Genomic DNA, 17,900 nt, shown 5'->3' with positions numbered 1-17,900 from the left:
AGGAAGGAATCTTGGGTATTACTGGTTCCATCTGCTTCTGACAAGGATACAGATGCTCAGAGAAATGAAGTGGCTGGACCAAGGTCGCTTAGCTAGGACTGAGCATGAACTGAGACTAGAATGTGAGTCCTCTGCCCTCATTCCATGCTACTTTTTTCTATGCTATAGTGTCTCTGACTGAGCAGAGCACCCACAATTTTATCTTAACACAAGCATACCATATGCTGCAACAGAAGAGGGGGCCAGAGCAGAAAGAGAGGACAGACGGCAAAGCTGACTGGGAGGCTCTGAGCCTGGCTCACTTGGCGGAAGAGGGAGCCGGACAATAGAAGAGGGGGAGTCCAGAGAGGAAGAGGCGTGGCAAGGGGGAAGGGGAGGAGTTCCATTTCACAACTCTGAACCTGAGGTCTGAGCAGGGCAACCAATGTGGGGATATGCTTGTGTGTTTTCTGTCAAGTCAGTTTCCCACGTGACCAGGGCTCTTCCGGGAAGTGCTTCTGCTTCGAAAAAGCCAGAGATTTTGATGAAGATATTTCTAAAACAGACTGCATAGAATATCTCCTCTGCACTAAAAGGCTATAGAACAGTACTATTATATTATTATTGTGGTTTTTTTTTTTTTTTTTTTACAAAGCAGACTGATCACACAATTCTGTAATAGAGATATGAACCTACTTTTTTGCTCACTAAATCCTGCCTAATAAAGTTGTCCTTTTTCATCCTCCTTCCACCCACAGCAACGGTTCCCATCCAGTTTCAAGGCACACAAGAAGATGCATGTGATCAAGATTTCACATCGTTCCTAAAGGCTCAAGAAAGCCCTTCGCAACATAGACATCTACAGAGCAGACGTAATGCTGTCAACATAGCAGAGTCATGTTTTCAGAGGTAAGGGGAGGGAAGTTGGGTCCTAAAATCAGTAAGGCACAATTGCATAGAGTTAAAATTATCTGGAAAATTCCTTAAATGGTCCTGAAAGTACAGTACTGCCTACTTATCAGTAGTATCATACTTATCAGCTCCCCGAACCATTAGTTTATGTTTCTCTCCGAACAGATATTCAAGATTCCCCCCGCCACCCCGCCCCATGGTCATGATAAAATCATTACCGCCCATTTGCCTAGATCCCTAAGCAATGTGTCCTCTTCTGTTAGGGGTCAGAACCCTCAAAACTCATCTGCTCCCTTGGTGTCATCAACAGGTAACCATCATGTGTTCAATATGAGCAATACAGAGTTATTGCCTGGTCATGAAGCAGCTGCATATAAATGGTCAGGATTTCCTGACACCTGTCTTCTTCCTCAGAGTCAGATGTCACTTTTATGGACAGCCTCTAACAATCCCTCTGCATCTACTACGTGGAGGTCCAAGGGACCAGGAGAGAACCAAAGGTTGATGGAGGAAACCGGGGTTCACTGCCTGCTTTGGAGGAAGCCACAGATGGCAGTGTTCAGACGCTGTCTTCATTTATACAGTTCCTCCATCTGCAAACATTCATGGAACATTTACAAGGCAAATGGTGTAAATAAAACAACCATGGTGCCTATCCTCACAGAGCCTACAGTAAGGGGAGGGGGAAGGCACTAATTAAAATATAGTATAAATGCAAAAGCAGGAAAGTATGGGGTGCTACGAAAAGCTCGTAGGACAAGTACATAAATCAGTCCTGGAGGAGGAAGTCAATCAAGGAAGGCTTCCTGAAAGAAGTGATGCCTGAGGTAAAACTTGGGGGTCAAGGAATCAGTCAAGGACTGGGAAGTGAGCAAGAAAAGAAGGAAGAATGGTTCCTGGTGATGTAACGTGAGTAGAGACAGAAGCCAAATTGTAAGGGGTTCAGGAATAAATTGCTGTTAAAAAGTAGAGGAAGAATTGGGGACTATTCCTCTCTGAAGTCTCACTCAAAGGAATAAGTTAAGACAGTACTCTGGGGAGAAAGCACTATCAAAAGAGCAGTTAAAGAAAATTTTTTTAACGTTTATTCATTTTTGAGAGACAGAAAGACAGTGCGAGCCGGGCAAGGGGCAGAGAGAGAGGGAGACACAGAATCCGAAGCAGGCTCCAGGCGCTGAGCTGGAACTCGTGAACCGCGAGATCATGACCTGAGCTAAAGTCAGAAGCTTAACTGACTGGGCCACCCAGGCGCCCCAAAAGGGCACAATTTTAGCACAGTGTTCACTGAGTGGCTTTGCTGAAGGAATATTTAAGTCCCTATATCTCTCCCACTGGCCAGACACAGGGAAGCTGGGTACCAGCCATCCCTTACAAAAACACATTTGCAGGAATTTTCACGGGCACTGACAGGAGTTTGAATGATGTAAATAAAGAAGGATAAAGTCGAACACCCACCTCCATGCTCAGTGGCTGGTGCTGGTCCAGCAGATCTTAGCCGAAGCGGGGCTGCAGGAGGTGTTATCTCTGGGGTGCCTGGGAGGCTCCCCAGCCCCAAATTATCCAGTTAACAACAAACGCTCTCATTAGAGAGAAGCAGACGTTTGGCTAAAATTTGTCCTATTTGCTGTTGTACTGTCAGGTTCTTTGAAAAACACAAGTGTCTCTTAAGGCCGGTGGATGACTCACAACTAAGCCTAAATGAATTCACTGGTTTCTTTGTTCCTTCACGGTGGGGATGGGGAAGCAGTGGGGGGAAGCAGGGAGACAGAAATGAAGAGTGTGGGGAGGCCTGGAAGGGGAGGGAAAGAGTGAACATGAGCTTGTTCCGTTCCAGAAACCACTCTGGTCCCTAAACCCAAGCCAGCTTAACTCAGATAAAAGGCAAAGAGGAATGAATATATGGAGCAGACATCTTGCAACGCAAGAGTGTGAGTTTCAAATGCTTGGGGGGCCCTTATTTTTAGTGACGCAAAGCGTTCTAATGATGTAAAATACTCAGAGCTGTTTTGAACAAGTTGCTTCTCTAAGTTGATTCAGCCTCCAAAGGCCCTGCATCAAAGGACTGATATTCATGAGGACGTGATTTCTTTTGAAGTATTTCCAATTTGTGAGTAAAAGTTAGGGTGGCCCACTTATCCCAGTGATAGTCTCATAACTAAGGGAAAGAGCTAAAATCTACTTAACAACCAAATTACAAAGGGCTGATATCCAGAAAATGTGACCTCTCTGAAGCTGAGCAAACACGTCAATGACAGCTGAAGTTAGTGGATTCATAGCCCAAGAATCACAAACTGGTAGCCTTAGGATTAGATCCAGCCCCACAGGGTTTTCTTGGACCAGATAAGGTTCATTTTGCATCTGAACTTCAAGGCCTTGAGACAGGACCTGTTCTCTCCAAGATGGCCCCAGGCCTCATGACTTCCAATTGTTCACAGAAAGCTGTATTTCCACGTTCATATTTCTTACCTGGTTCTTGTAGACATTTGAGTTTGGGACCACTGGTTCACACAGACTGATATCAAAACTAACCAAACAGCCTCTGTCCTATCAAGGCAGAGCTCCAGACTTCACCATTTCAGGGTAATTGAGCAAAAAGATAAAAACCGATAAACCACAACAGTGTGCAATACCACTTGTAATCAGACTCTTAACAAAACAGGAGACCAAAAACGCCGTGGGGCTCATCAGTCCCAAGATAAGCCATGTGACCACGGATCTGAAACCACTTTTTAACAGAAGTATCTGTCAGCAGTAACCGTCTGATATTGCCCCGTCTGATCTGCTCCTACAAAACCCCTGACGTCTAGATGTGACACAACACGAGCCTGGCAGCCAGTATCCAAGGCTGGCTTGGCAAAGGAAACAAGCCATCTATTCAGTGAGCTGTGGCCATGCTATAGTATCTGTGGTATCCAACTACCAACACCAAGTTTGGCTCCAACTACCAACACCCAGTGAATTCATTTAGGCTTAGTTGTGAGTCATCCACCGGCTGTAAGAGACACTTGTGTTTTTCAAAGAACCTGACAGTACAACAGGTTTGCACCCAGCCCTCAGTCAGTCGAGCTTCTTGGTAGCTATTTAAGACATCTGTCGCACTTGGGGTGCCTGGGTGGCTCAGTCGGTTAAACATCCAACTCTTAATTTTGGCTCAGGTCATGATCTCATGGTCGTGGGATTGAGCCCCACATCGGGCTCTGTGCTGAACATGGAACCTGCTTAAGATTCTTGTTCTCCCTCTGCCCCTGACCTGACCTGCTTGTACCACGCTCTCTAATTCTCTCTCTCTCTCAAAAATAAAATAGATAAAATAACCAAATATGGCAATTAAGCTCCTATCTTTAAAATGTAAAGGTATTCTTTACAGGAAAATATGGCCTTATTGCAGTGTTTTAAAAGAAAAATTATACTGGACTTCAATTATTACAGGGACACATAATTACCATAGATTGAAGGCCTGCCTGTAATTAATTTTCTCTAGTTCTTACTCTCAGTGTTCAAGGCTTACCAGACCAGGTCTATGATACCTTATCGACCTCTGAGAATTTATCGACCTCTGAGAATTTCCCTGTCTGATCTGCAGGGCTGTTGTGCTTCATAGAGAGTATGTCCCAGGTCTCCCTGATAGCACCTATGTCATTGTCATGGGCTCAGGGGGTGCTGATAATCCAATATGCCGGGCTCCATTCACTGTATTATACCATAGCCAGTCACCAAGTAAGAAACAACAGGGAGGAAATAAAACCACACTGAAAGGAAGTCTGTTTAGTAGACACTGTGGCCCACTTGACATCACTTCTATCACCACAGGCTGCTGTCTGAAGGAGAAAATGACCCCAGCCTCACCTCTCATGTTCAGCCCTGACCATTTTAACTCCGCCCCGGTAACCCTATCCCCCTTGCCATAGAGTGACTGGTTTAGGCAACACAAACCTAAGCCACTCAACACCACATTCTACAGCCAATAAACTGGCTTACGATTAGACAAGGACACATGAGAAATTTGCTGGGGGCTTCTGGAAAAGGCCACTTGTTCCTCTGTTAGAGCTGCCAGAGCCAATTCTGTCTCTCCTCCTGGATGGTGTGCTGTATGCACAAAGTTAGAATTGCTACAGACATTTAACCATCATGAGAGGAGCTGGCTGAGGATGAAACTCACCACAGAAGGCAAATTGGAAAGAAAATGAGTTCTTGACATCACTGAGCGGCTAAACCAAATCTCATTCCAGTTATGTAAGCTAATAAAAAATTCTGTTCTGTCTGAGACAATCTAAACTGGGGTTTCTCTCTCTTGTACAATAAGAGCCATCACTGATAGAATATTCTGGAAGGCGAATGAGGAGCATGCTTGAGGACTTCTAATCTTGCCTCTGGCTTTAACACATGTCCAGCCCCTAAAGGACAGTGGGTAAAGCAGCCCAGAATACAGAGGTAACCATCACTTCCTCCCCCATTTCCTCAAGTTGGCTGCCTAACAAAGGCCAGGGGACAGCCTGGAACTCTCTCTCTCTGGCAGAGCCAAGTCTCGCCTGTCTGATGGCAGTGGTGGCCAAGCGCAGAGGCCCAAGGTGGGGGATGCTGAGAAACCTCAGTGACATACACAGGGAAGAGGGTCAGAGAGGCAGGACCTGGGTCCTTGAGGTTCCCACCTCCACTCCCAGTATGGCGCTGCCCCACCATCCCTGATGGGGCCTCCTGATGAACCCGATATGGGAACATCCTTGCCACAAGGGATGGCTGCCTTTCTGAAGGGCAAAAAGAGAAAGACTTGCAAGGTAGGAAAAGGTAAAAGCACCCCCAGGAGTACCCACTCTCCTAAAGATCCCAAACCAAAAGACCCCAGGGAACCGTGCTCTCAGGCTCCAGGGAGAAACAAAGAACTTAACTACTGATCCTGATAGTTGGAGGTGGTGGGATTTCAGAGCTCATTTGAAAATAACATAGGCTGGGGTGGGTAGGTGGCTCATTTGGTTGAGCACCCAACTTTGGCTCAGGTCATGATCTCATGGTTCATGAGTCTGAGCCCCCCGTGGGGGCTCTGTGCTGAGAGCCTGGAGCTGGCTTCGGACCTTCTGTCTCCCTCTCTCTTTGCCCCTCCCCCAGAGCTTGTGCTCTCTCTCTCTCTCTCTCTCTCAAAAATAAACATTAAAAAAGAAAAGAAAAAGAAAAAGAACATAGGCAAATGAACATATGAAAGTACCTCTGTTGGCAGAAAGAAACTAAGGAAGGAAGGGAGGAGAGGGAAGGAGGAAATGAGAGGAAGTATTATTCAAAGGGGTGACTAGATGGCTCAGTGGGTTAAGCTTCAGACTCCTGGTTTCAGCTCAGGAATCTTGCAATTGGTGAGTTCAAGCCCCTCACTGGGCTCTGTGCCGACAGCATGGAGCCTGCCTGGGATTCTCTCTCTCTGCCCTTCCTCCCTCTCAAAATAAATGAATAAACTTAAAAAAAATAAACGAAAGTATTATACAAATAAATGTACATGCCAAATAAGATGATGTAAACCCCACATCACTTATGCTGAGAGCTTTGTTTTGGAAGAAAGGAAGGAGCAAGCGAGTCGTGGGTGAGTTTTTTTCACACGCTGGGATCAACCTTGTGCCTGTACCTCCTCTTACTCTGTCCAGAGGACCCAGGCTGTGGGAGACGAGGGAGAGGAGACGCTGTGGGGGACAACACGGTCGTTCTCTATACTTAGCACTAGTCTGATGTTCGCCAGAAAGTGAGATTAGAGGATTTGGCCCACATCCAGAGGACAAGGGTCATAAGATCTAAAGGAGCAGGAAGAAGGGATGGGTGGGGAAGACTTGACCAGGCTCCCAGCAAAGCCAGAGGGCAAAGAATATTGGGCCAAACTGTCCAGGTCCAGCTGCATTTGATGACAACCAGTGGTTACCTCTCCTACCGGCAGATCCTATTTTCAAATTCATTTAAAATAACTTTTACTATTCAATCTTACTAACTCTCATGGCGAGAACTGTGATCCAACACCGTAAGACTATAGACGTCTTACATTAACTTATATCCAGATAACTGCATAACAAACAAAGGGAGCCTTCCTGAGATTGTAGGTTTCGGGGTTGAACTGCTAGGAAGACCCCAAGGATTTCTCTCCATTATGAAACTGAGGAAGGCATATTTGGTGGAAGGGTCCTCTGAGATAAGAGGTCTGCTCCTTTCTGTGTTTGCTGTGGACACGCTGAGGGAGGGACCAGGAGGCGCTAACAGAGCTGCTCGGGAAAGCCCACAGCACCTGGCTTCTTCAGGACCACTACACTCGGAAGCCTCAGCCTGCGTGTGGTCGCACGTCCCCACAGGGGCAGGCAGGGTGGCAGGGAGAAGGCTGGGTTAAGAGGCACATTCTCATCCTAGCCCTGTCTGGCTCCATGAGGCTGGATAGCCACGGAACCTGACCTAACTTCTGTGTCCTAAGTTTCATTTGTCAAATGAGAAGATTAGGCTAGATGGAATGGCTTCTCACTTCACGTCTGGGAAAAGTCCAGTGCGCTATAACTGCCCCCACGGCCCGACTTTATCTGCCCCTCCCCACGTCTCCGGCACATCCGATCAATCCCCTTGCTGTGTTTCAGGAGCACACCAGGACCATTCCCACCTCAGGGCCTTTGTATCTGCTTGCCCCCTGCTTGGAATGCTCTTCCCAGGATAGCCACAGGTCTAGCTTCCTGATACCTTCAGCAGAGACTAATACCACATTCTCGGCGAGGACACACATTTGCAAATCCTCTCTCTACCCCTGCCACCCCACAAAAATGCACAACCATCCTTACCCCCTATTGTAGATTTTAAAAAATGCTTCCCATCTTAGCACTTAACAGTATCCCACCTACTATACATTTTACTCATTTATTTGTCATCTGTCTTTCCCACCAGAGTGTCAGCATTCCAAGGGAAGGGATTTTTTTATTTCCTTATTTTCTTTCTTTCTTTCTTTCTTTCTTTCTTTCTTTCTTTCTTTCTTCCTTTCTTTTTTTAAGAGCAGGGGTTTCTATCTGCACCCTTCACTGGGGTATTCCCAGTACCTGGAAGAGAGCCTGATACATTACAGAGATTCAGGAAGTTTTGCTGAATGGATGCAGGCACACATGCGTGGAAGGGAGGAGGGGGGTATATGGCCCTCTACAGTGTCCTCCAGTCCCAAGGTCTGTGGTGCCTCTGGTGAGGGAGCTCTCCTCTGCCACCACTGTACTGGGATGGACTCTATGACCACATGAAATAAGCCAACACAGGGCCAGATGTGGTATGCTTTCATTGTGCTGTACAACTTCTCACATGCTGCTTCCTGCCAGGTACCCCCTGCACCCTCAGTGACACCAGGACCTCCAGATAGTCTGTGAGAAATTCTTTATATTGGAATTCAGCTCCGTTTTCTAGAGTCAAAACTAATACCATGGGGGGGGGGTGCCCATGGTTACACCCATCTCCTTTCTCTAATTCTTTATGTAAAATTCCTTAGCTTCCCTATTGCTAAGATACCGCAGGATGAATTCAACCTGAAGGTCCAAGAGGTGGTGGTGCCTTTTCACCGGCTCCACTAGATGGCGACATGGCCAGCCTTGTGCGGGCATCCAAGTGTGAAAACCAGCAACACACACAACTCCAGCTCCCCACAAGCCTCTCCAGTCCTCCTCCACAAGTACGCCTTGCCTTTTCTTCCCTACTAGTCTGGTTATTTTCAACCCGCTCGCATATGGTTCACGCTCACTCAAGGAATACATCTGGCTTAATCACTCCAGCGCTAGAAGCTTCACGTACGCTTCTTCCTTCTGCCAAAAATGCATTCCTTACCTCCCTTTGGAACTCCCCGCAAAACTCACTTCGTCCGGGAAACCTTCCTGGCCGAACCTGGCGCTGATCTCAACTGCATCTACGCCATGAGATACTGTCACAGGCACGTAAACCATTTTTATATATTTGATAGAATGCGCCCGTGCCCATGTGCATATATAGAGAAGGGAGACAGTGAATCACACGCACAGCTCTGGGCATCTGGTAGGCAAATGCACATTTAACATAAATGACGTGCAGGTGACCACTTCCGTACAAAAGAAGTCCTGTCTCTGAGAAATTGCACCGGCTGCCAAGGTTCCATTAATGGGCCAAGAATCTAGATATACTAATGCCCGCCTACGTCTTCCAATTTCTGATTCCTTCTCTGTATTCGGTGTAAGCTCCAGAAAGCCTTTTGAGCAGAAAAATTTTAGAGAGACTTCACCAAATATCATGCACAGACTTGAACAAATGTGTAAATCTGTATGTAACTTTAAAGGCTATTTAAAATGCTCTATTTCAATGCTCAAAAACTCTTGCAATTTATCTCAAAAATCAATCTCAAAAATCAAATTAAGGCTACGTGTAGCAGCTTTAAATATGGCTGAAAATGAGCCTAAGACATGTTTTAAAAGGCCACGAGCCTATATGTATGCTGGGTAAAATTGTCGATTGGCCGTTAGGGAGAATGGTGACTGCAGAAACAGTCTGACAAACATGTACACAACAGGAGAATAGAAATAAACACCCATGTGTTTGCAGATCACTGGCCAATGCACTGGGAACTAGAGACGTCCTGCAGTTAAGCAGATGGATAAGGCGCAAAGAGAAACTTGAACTGAAAAAGCTAAGCCACCTTCTCAGAGTCCCATTTCTGAAGCATTTCCATCCTTCATTTGTTTACAGACGAAACCATCTACATGCAAACTTCAGATGCCATTTTTTCCACCTACACTATTTCATACCTCCGTCAGCTCAACACCAGGGCCCCACACCCAGTTACAGAAAAAAGAAAAGCAGTGATTTGTTCGACACAACCACTTTACAAAGCCGCGACCAAATGTTATTCCCTTGCAGACAGCAACACCACATTACTTAGTCATCTGAACATTCTGCCAAATTCCAACATATTACACCAAGTTAGTCTGAGGGCACTTTTAACTCACCTAGTTTCAGCATTTCCCGCCCCCGTCCTCGGTCAGAAGGACGGCTTCACGGCGTCTTGGTAGTCACAAAGACCAGAGGAACATACACGGCCACTCTGTTGATAGGGATTCTATGGTAACTGTATTGCCTTCAGGAAGAGTCAGCCTTCCCCCGAGAATAATTCCAAAGAATTTATACCATTCTTTAAAAAAAAAAAAAAAATCCACCATACGTTTACCAAACAAACGCACAGAAGACACTGGTCAACAGCAGTCACTTTAAAAGCTGTCTTGCTTGTTATTCTGGGAGCTGGGTTTCGTCACCTGTAGTGGAATGCATTATGGAGCCTTTAATTGTGAATCCGGAGAGGTCCCCACATCCACAATGGGAAGGGACTGGTTGCTGCCTGCACTGGCTGCCCATAAACTGTGTCTACACAGAAACCCAGGGATTACCTGTGATAGGCGAACAGGAGATAATTTCAAAATCAAGCAGAAACAGGAAGTCTAACGTTTCAACATGCTAGAAAAGAAGAGCCAATACTTAGAAAGAAAAAAAAAAGGCAGCAGTTAGATGCCTGGGGGGAAAAGAAAAATGACACAAAAGAAAAAAACCAGTTCATTCCTACCTGGCCGGTATAAACATGAATGTCTATTAATAGTAACTGCTGCTTAGACATATTCTTGTTCTAGGTAGAAGTGGAGAACAGAGTTTGGACAATGTTGTGACTTAAAACCATTAGTCTTCTGCTTTTGAAAAAATAGAAGGTCTTTATTTTTGTTTAAGATTTTTTTTTAGTTTATTTATTCATTTTGAGGCAGGGAAGAGGCAGAGACAGAGGGGGGGAATCTCAATCAGCCTCTGCATTGTCTGTGTGGGCTGGATGCAGGGCTCAAGCTCATGGAACCATGAGATCATGACCTGAGCCAAAATCAAGAGTCAGATGCTTAACCGACTGAGCCACCCAGGTGCCCCCAAAAGAATATAAGGTCATTATAAAGAATGTGTGGGTGACTGTATCCAGGCACACACAAGACACACGTGGACATATATAAAGATACATGCATCTATATTATCTAATAGTCTCTTTAGAATTTTATTGATTTCCCTGTACATTTCATAATCGCTACTACCCACAAATTGTTCCCTTATCTATCCCCACTGAGCAAGATTCTACCAGTCCTGCAAGGCCCAATTCCAAGTGGACTGCCTCAATGAAGACTTTGAGCATCCCAACCAACATGCGTGATCTCATCCTCTTCCCCCTTTTTTTAATGCTTATTTATTTTTGAGAGAAAAAGAGAGAGAGAGAGAGAGACAGAGTGCGAGCAGGGAAGGGGCAGAGAGAGAGGGAGACACAGAATCCGAAGCGGGATCCAGGCTCTGAGCTGTCAGCACAGAGCCAGAAGTAGGGCTCAAACTCACAAACCGTGAGATCATGACCTGAGCCGAAATCGGAGGCTTAACTGACTGAGCCACCCAGGAGCCCCTCAGCCTCTCCCTTTAACCCCCATGGCACCTCAGTTCAACTTCCTTGGTAACACATTCCGGGTACCTGTCACAGGTTGTCTTTGAATTACCTTTAGGGGCATACCTGTCTTATTCCCAACTACACGGTAGGTCTTTCTTTCTTTCTTTCTTTCTTTCTTTCTTTCTTTCTTTCTCTTGCTTTCTAAGTTAATTTATTTGGAGAGAGAGAGAGGAAAGAGAGAGAGAGAGAGAGGGTGCACACAAGCACATGCATGATTGTGGGAGGGGCAGAGAGACAGAGAGAATCCCAAGCAGGCTCCACACGGTCAGCGTAGACCCCAATGCGGGGCTCCATCTCACAAACCTGTGAGATCGTGACCTGAGCTAAGATCAAGAGTCAGTCACTTAACTAACTGAGTCACCCAGGTGCCCCATACATGGTAGGTTTCTTGATTTTATTTTTATCCTCCATAGCAATAACACTGTCTTGAGCCTACCAGAAACTCGGCAAAATGGAAGCCAAGTGGAATGCAATGGACAAATATACTGGAGTCTGCTAGGCCTGGTTCACAGTCCAGCTATGCCACTTCCTGGGTGTTTCTTGTTTTGTTTTGTTTAATGTTTATTTTTGAGAGAGAGAGACAGAGTGAGAATGAGAGAGGGGCAGAGAGAGAGGGAGACAGAGAATCCGAAGCAGGCTCCAGGCTCTGAGCTGTCTGCACAGAGCCCAATGAGGGGCTTGAACCCACGAACTGCGAGATCATGACCTGCGCCAAAGTCAGAAATTTAACTGACTGAGCCACCCAGATGCCCTGCCACTTTATAGTGGTTTTATAGTATTGCAAGTTACTTCACCTCTCTGAGCGATTTTATTCTCATTCAAATAAGAATAACATCATCTACCTCACAGAATCCCTATCAGGACGTAAAGAGAACCACAGGATGTACAGTGAGGGATTAAATAGCAACGAGCATTATTGTTGACCTGAATTATAAACCAAATGCCTACTACTAATTTGGAGAGGAGCCTGAAAGAGATACCAAATCAATGCCAATTTACAAACACATTATCCATTACTTATTTTCTTTATAGCCTACATTATCATGTGACTACCTCATGATGGTTCGAACTTTACACCTTAGAAACCATCCTTCTTCATTCCTTGTGTTATGTCCCCAAATTCTCACTGGCCCATTAATGCCATGACAACTTCATCAGAGACTAAAGGTCAGAGAAGATACCAAGATACTATTCCTCTCGGAAGCCCAAGATTCTAATCACTAGGGGGGCACCCGGTGGCTCAGATGGTTAAGCATCCGACTCTTGGTTTCAGCTCAAGTCATGATCTCATGTTTTAGGAGTTTGAGACCCACGTGAGGCTCTGTGCTGACAGTGCGGAGCCTGCTTGGGACTCTCTGTCTTCCTCCCTCTCTGCCCCTCCCCTGCTCCCACACTCTCTCTCAAAATAAATAAATAAACATTTTTTAAAAAGATTCTAATCCCTACGACCTTGCAGACACTAACGCATTGGCAATTCCAAGCTACACAGTTTTTGTAAAGAGCAGAAATACCACGTCTAAACAGAGGAACTGTTATCTCATGTTTCCTTAAAATACTACCTTGGTGATAGCTGCATGGCTACGTGGCTGCCAAGAACCACTCTGTCCACCACTGCTGGAGAGGAGAAGCAGCACCATGAAGGGGAGAGAAGACTGGAGGAAGAGGCGTACAGAATCACAGCGGCCAACATGGTGGCAGGGTCCTGTCGCACATGCTCCAGGCATAGTCAGGGAGGGCCAATTTCTGCTTTTGGAGAAAGCTCTCCAGCAATGGAGAATAAAATCAACACATCGGGATGAGTAACAAACTAGATGGGGGGGGGGGGGTGCATATCCTTAAGACATCCCTCCCTCTTCTCTCCCTTGAGACCAGAATGCCTCGAACTTAGAGGCTCGGATCCATTCAAAGTTTGCTGCTTCAAGAAGTCCCAGCATCTGTAGTTAAAATATTCAGCTCAGTTCCTTCATTTGGGAAGAAAGAGCCACAGAACTAAAGATCAGGAAGATTCATGGAACAAAACAGCTTTATGTAAAACAATATCAAACCTGCTTGGGATTCTCGGTCTCCCTCTCAGTCTCTGCCCCTCCCCGACTTGCGCTCTCTCCTCTCTCTCAAAATAAATAAACAAACTTACAGAAAAAAAAAAAAGCTTTAAGGGACGCCTGTGTGCCTTCGTTGGTTGAGTATGCGACTGTGGGTTTCAGCTCAGGTCGTGATCTCACAGTTCATGGGATCGAGCCCCACATGAACTCTGTGCTGACAGGTGTGGAGACTGGGATTCTCTCTCCCTCTCTCTCTCCACCCTCCCCCACTTACACTATCTCTCTCTCTCTCTCTCTCTCTCTCTCTCTCTCAAAATAAATAAATAAACTTAAAAAAAAAAAAAAAGCTGTAAGGGGCGCCTGTGTGGCTTAGTTGGTTATGCATCCGGCTCTTGGTTTCAGCTCAAGTCATGATCTCGGGGTTTTATGAGTTTGAGCCCCATGTCAAGCTCTGTGCTGACAGTGCAGAACCTACTTGGGATTCTTTCCTTCTCTCTCTCTCTGTCTTCTCCCACTGGTTCTCTCTCTCTCTCTCTATCTCTAAATAAATAAATAAATGAACTTAAAAAACCAATATCTAACTCTTTTCAGTTGCCTTTGTAGCTATGAATACAGCTCTTGTATGCTTTCTTAGGACTTGCAAATTAAGCCACTCAAGGTCGATTCAAGGACCAACAACTGTGGTGGTGTCCCAAAGCCGGAGCATCACTAATTCAGAGAGGAACCTGAAAGACATACCAAAAGAGATACCTGCTCTGAGTCAGGGAAGGGAGAGCACACAGCCCTGGAAACCCTGCCTGGGGGCCCAGAGACTGAGGAATCTGTCCAAATCCAGCTTTGCTAGGGAATGCACATGGACATCTTTTCTGGTGAGCACAGCTCTGCAGCTGAAGCAAGCTTCTCAGCACCCCAACGCCTGCAGTCACCCGCTCCTGGCACCGCTGATGACAGAAGCGCTCTGGAGTTTCACCGTGATCCTAAATAAGTCGTCGTTAGGCAAGTCTGGGTCCATCTATGAGATCTGCAGCCACATGACAGTGGCAGGTAGAAAACCAGATTCTCTTCTTGGGTATGCATGTGCTCTGTGCTATCTAGGCATCTCAGAGCAAGGCACTATCACTGAAATCATTTCACTGTCCCCACACCCAGGGAAAGTGGGTGGCAATCCCAATTTCCAAAGAGACTGGCAGAGCTTAAGAGGTTAAGTAGCACAGTCAACAGGACGTCGCAAGCCCTGCCCTCCCAGAACAATCTCCAGAGCACACACCGTCTCTGGCCCAGTTTCATCGACTGCTCATGACATACCCCCGCGAACAAGATTGCCTTACAGTCACCCACATCCTTATCAGCAGCACATTCATCACCAGAGCATTCGTGAAATTGGTGCCTGCATGAAAAAGATACCTGCATTTGTTTCCTTCATCCGATTTTACAGCCTGAGAGACAGAACTGGAAATGTCTACAAAACACCTTGACCTTCATGCTCTGGCCTTTCCAAGATGCTCCCTAGTTCCTGGGATATGCTACCATGGCTGCCACGAAGAATGATGACCCTGTCCCCGCCTTAGGTCCTCTACAGACCTCCTCTCCTCTGCCTCCTCCAGCCACCTCAACTCTTTCAGCAGCCTCCCTAAAGCCACGGCCCCAAATAATTTGACTTGCTTCTCTTTGACCCTCCTCTCCTCTTCAAGGAGGAAGCAGTCATGGGCAAAGCAGGGCTGAGAGGGAGTTATTCTAGAAGAGTGAGTGCCCGAGCTTGGGAAGGTACTCCAGAAGCATTGCACAGACGCTGTCGCAGAGACGGCAGGCGGTCGGACTCACCCTCTCTCACCAAGGGAGGTTTGCACCGGCAGAGAAGCCCGTGGTTTGTGCCTAGACAAGGCTGCGAAAATCTCGCCGGTGTCCGGCACCCTCTCAATGCCAGCGAGTGTGTGTGATGTCTTCCCTATGTTCACCCGGTCCTCACCAAAACCTCAGGAGGTGGGCACCCTGCTGTCCAGGTCACAGGTGAGGACAGGGAGTTCCCTAAATGTAACATGCCTGCTCAGGGCAGTGCCAGCCTGTGAACCCAAGGATGTCCTGAGCCAAATCTGTTGGCTTTTTTCTCCTAATATCGTACCACGGAAAGCATAAATAGGTCAGTGTCTAGAAAATAAAAAGAACACCTGCTAACCCACCTTTCAAAGCCAGGAAAGCGGTAAGTGAAACAGGGTGAGTTGGAGCTGTGGTGGGGGAAGGGGCAGCACTGGCATCCGAACAGGACTGGGAAGGAGATTTCTCAGATCTGTTATGAGGTCTGCTGCCGTTCACAGCCTTCCCCAGAAAAGAGCTGTACAAAAAATAAGTTGCGGGGTGGGGGGGGGGCGGTGTCTGGGTGGCTCAGTGGGTCAAGCATCCGACTTCAACTCAGGTCCTGATCTCATGGTTCATGAGTTCAAGCCCTGCATCGGTCTCTGTGCTGATGGCTCAGAGCTTGGAGCCTGCTTCGGATTCTGTGTCGCCCTCTCTCTCCGCCCATTCCCCACTTGCACTCTGTCTCTCTCTGTCTCAAAAATAAACAAACATTTTTAAAACAATTTTTAAAAAAAGTGTGGGAAGGCAGACCTTTCTATCAGATCGTACGTAGTTTCTATGGTTTAAGTATAAATTTTATAAAATGCTACTCAGAGCCCCCACCCCTGCCAAAAAAAAACAAAAAGAAAAAAACCACCACTTTTATTTCTTAAAATTCACACAACTTCAGGGATGGCAAGACCTCTGATATCATCTAACCTTTCTTCACAAGCAAAGAAAATGAAGCAGCCTGGTGTACCTGGGTGGCTCAGTCGGTTAAGCATCCAACTTCAGCTCAGGTCATGATCTCAATGTTCGTGAGTTCTAGTCCCATGTCGGGCTCTGTGTTGACAGCTCAGAGCCCGGAGCCTGCTTCAGATTGTGTCTCCCTCTCTCTCTGCCCCTCCCCCACTCATGCTCTGTCTCTCTGTCTCTCCGTCTCTCTCTCTCAAAAATAAGTAAACATTAAAAAAAAATGAAGCAGACTGAGGAAGCTGAAAGCCGTGCCCCAAATCACACCGCTAGGCTGGTTAGCTGTGCAGCTGTGGTGAGAACGGGATCCTAGGACTTCAGAATGAGCATTTATGTCTGTCTTCCTCAGACACAAAGCCCTATTCGCACCGGCACCACCCATGAAAACACTAAGATCAGCATTTACAAGGCAAAAAACACTGAGCGTCTGCTGCAGTAAATATGCTGGCACTTGAATGCAGCTTCCTTTCTGTTGAAATGCATATAAACGGAGTCCTGACACTTTATAGCATTCTTCCACTGCAAACCCGCATGTAAAACTGAGCAGGATCCCTAGTGATAAAATACTAAACTAATGAAACTTTCCATTTGCCAAGGAAAAACCCTCCAATTGCCGAGTCAATTTCTCTATAAATTTCTAGTATTTCTAGTTAATAGGCAACATCTGATATTTCCCGAGCTGAATTCCTCAACATTCCTCCACTGCAAAACCCAATTATTTTCCTTTCGGTTTTAACCTCTCTGGGTTCCAACACTACCATGTTTGTGGTCACTGCTGATTCCGCTCTCAGCTTGATGGTCACTCATTCACCAAGTCCTGCTGCCTTCCCACCATGCTTTGGCTGTTTTCATCTCATTTTCATTGGGATGCTGTTAAACCCCTGCGTTAAAGGGGACACAAGGCGGTTCCTTCCTTCCTTCCTTCCTTCCTTCCTTCCTTCCTTCCTTCTAATGTTAATGTATTTATTTTGAGAGAGAGTGAGTAGAAGAGGGGCAGGGAGAGGGAGACAGAGAATCGCAAGCAGGCTCCATGCTGTCAGCACAGAGCCCCATGAGGGACTCGAACTCATGAACCATGAGATCATGATCTGAGCCAAAATCAAGAGTCAGATGCTTAACCGACTGAGCCACCCAGGCGCCCCAAGGTGGTTTCTTGAAAAGACAACTTTCCGGGGGATGCCAGCACGCAGTTCCACTCGCCCTTCTTCCTTCAGAGAGAGAGCTTGGTCATTATGTAGTTTTTATCCCTGTGGCTATTTTCAAACCTAAAAGACTGACATTCAAAAACTTTTCAATTTAGAGAATAATCCAAAACTACAGCCACATACTGAGTAAAATTTCCCAGATATTCCCCTTCAGGAGAAACACACATGAGGTTTGCCTGTTTGCAGGGAAAGGGTGCCGTGTCACCCACTTCAGGGTGACATACGTCCCCAGAGTGCCTATGCACATGCAGCCAACACACAGCCACCTGTCCTCCGTACCATCTTCCTCAGCCTCACAACTGAACACGTTTACCCAACGGCAAGCTGACACCACTCCTTCCACGTGTGACTGGGAGTGGACACGGTCAGCAAACCACCTCTAATCCCCTGGGGAGAGGCTGGAGCCCCATTTCCCCTTCCCATTGGGCTGTCAGATGAGAAGGGGGCCATGGGAGCCCAAGACCCCTATCCTGTGATATATTTCTGGCCCCC

General features: G+C 46.5%; 1 protein-coding gene across 2 annotated transcripts in view; it reads right to left on the bottom strand.

Moving 5' to 3' along the window:
- The window catches only part of TNFAIP8 (TNF alpha induced protein 8), a 129,930-nt gene that overhangs the window by 51,877 nt on the left and 60,153 nt on the right, over positions 1-17,900 (bottom strand). The window contains exon 1 of one of the 2 annotated variants that reach the window (XM_049648436.1): positions 9,846-13,650. The exons of the other annotated variant lie outside the window; for it this stretch is intronic. Coding sequence (XP_049504393.1) covers positions 9,846-9,858 — 13 coding nt within the window. The 5' untranslated portion in view covers positions 9,859-13,650. Of the gene's footprint in view, positions 1-9,845; positions 13,651-17,900 lie in introns of those variants that run through there. 2 annotated transcript variants of the gene reach the window in all.

This window comes from Panthera uncia, assembly GCF_023721935.1.
Source record: "Panthera uncia isolate 11264 chromosome A1 unlocalized genomic scaffold, Puncia_PCG_1.0 HiC_scaffold_17, whole genome shotgun sequence".
NCBI lineage: Eukaryota > Metazoa > Chordata > Mammalia > Carnivora > Felidae > Panthera > Panthera uncia.
The sequence above is the reverse complement of the archived record's forward strand: the minus strand, read 5'-3'. Positions and strand labels throughout refer to the sequence as shown.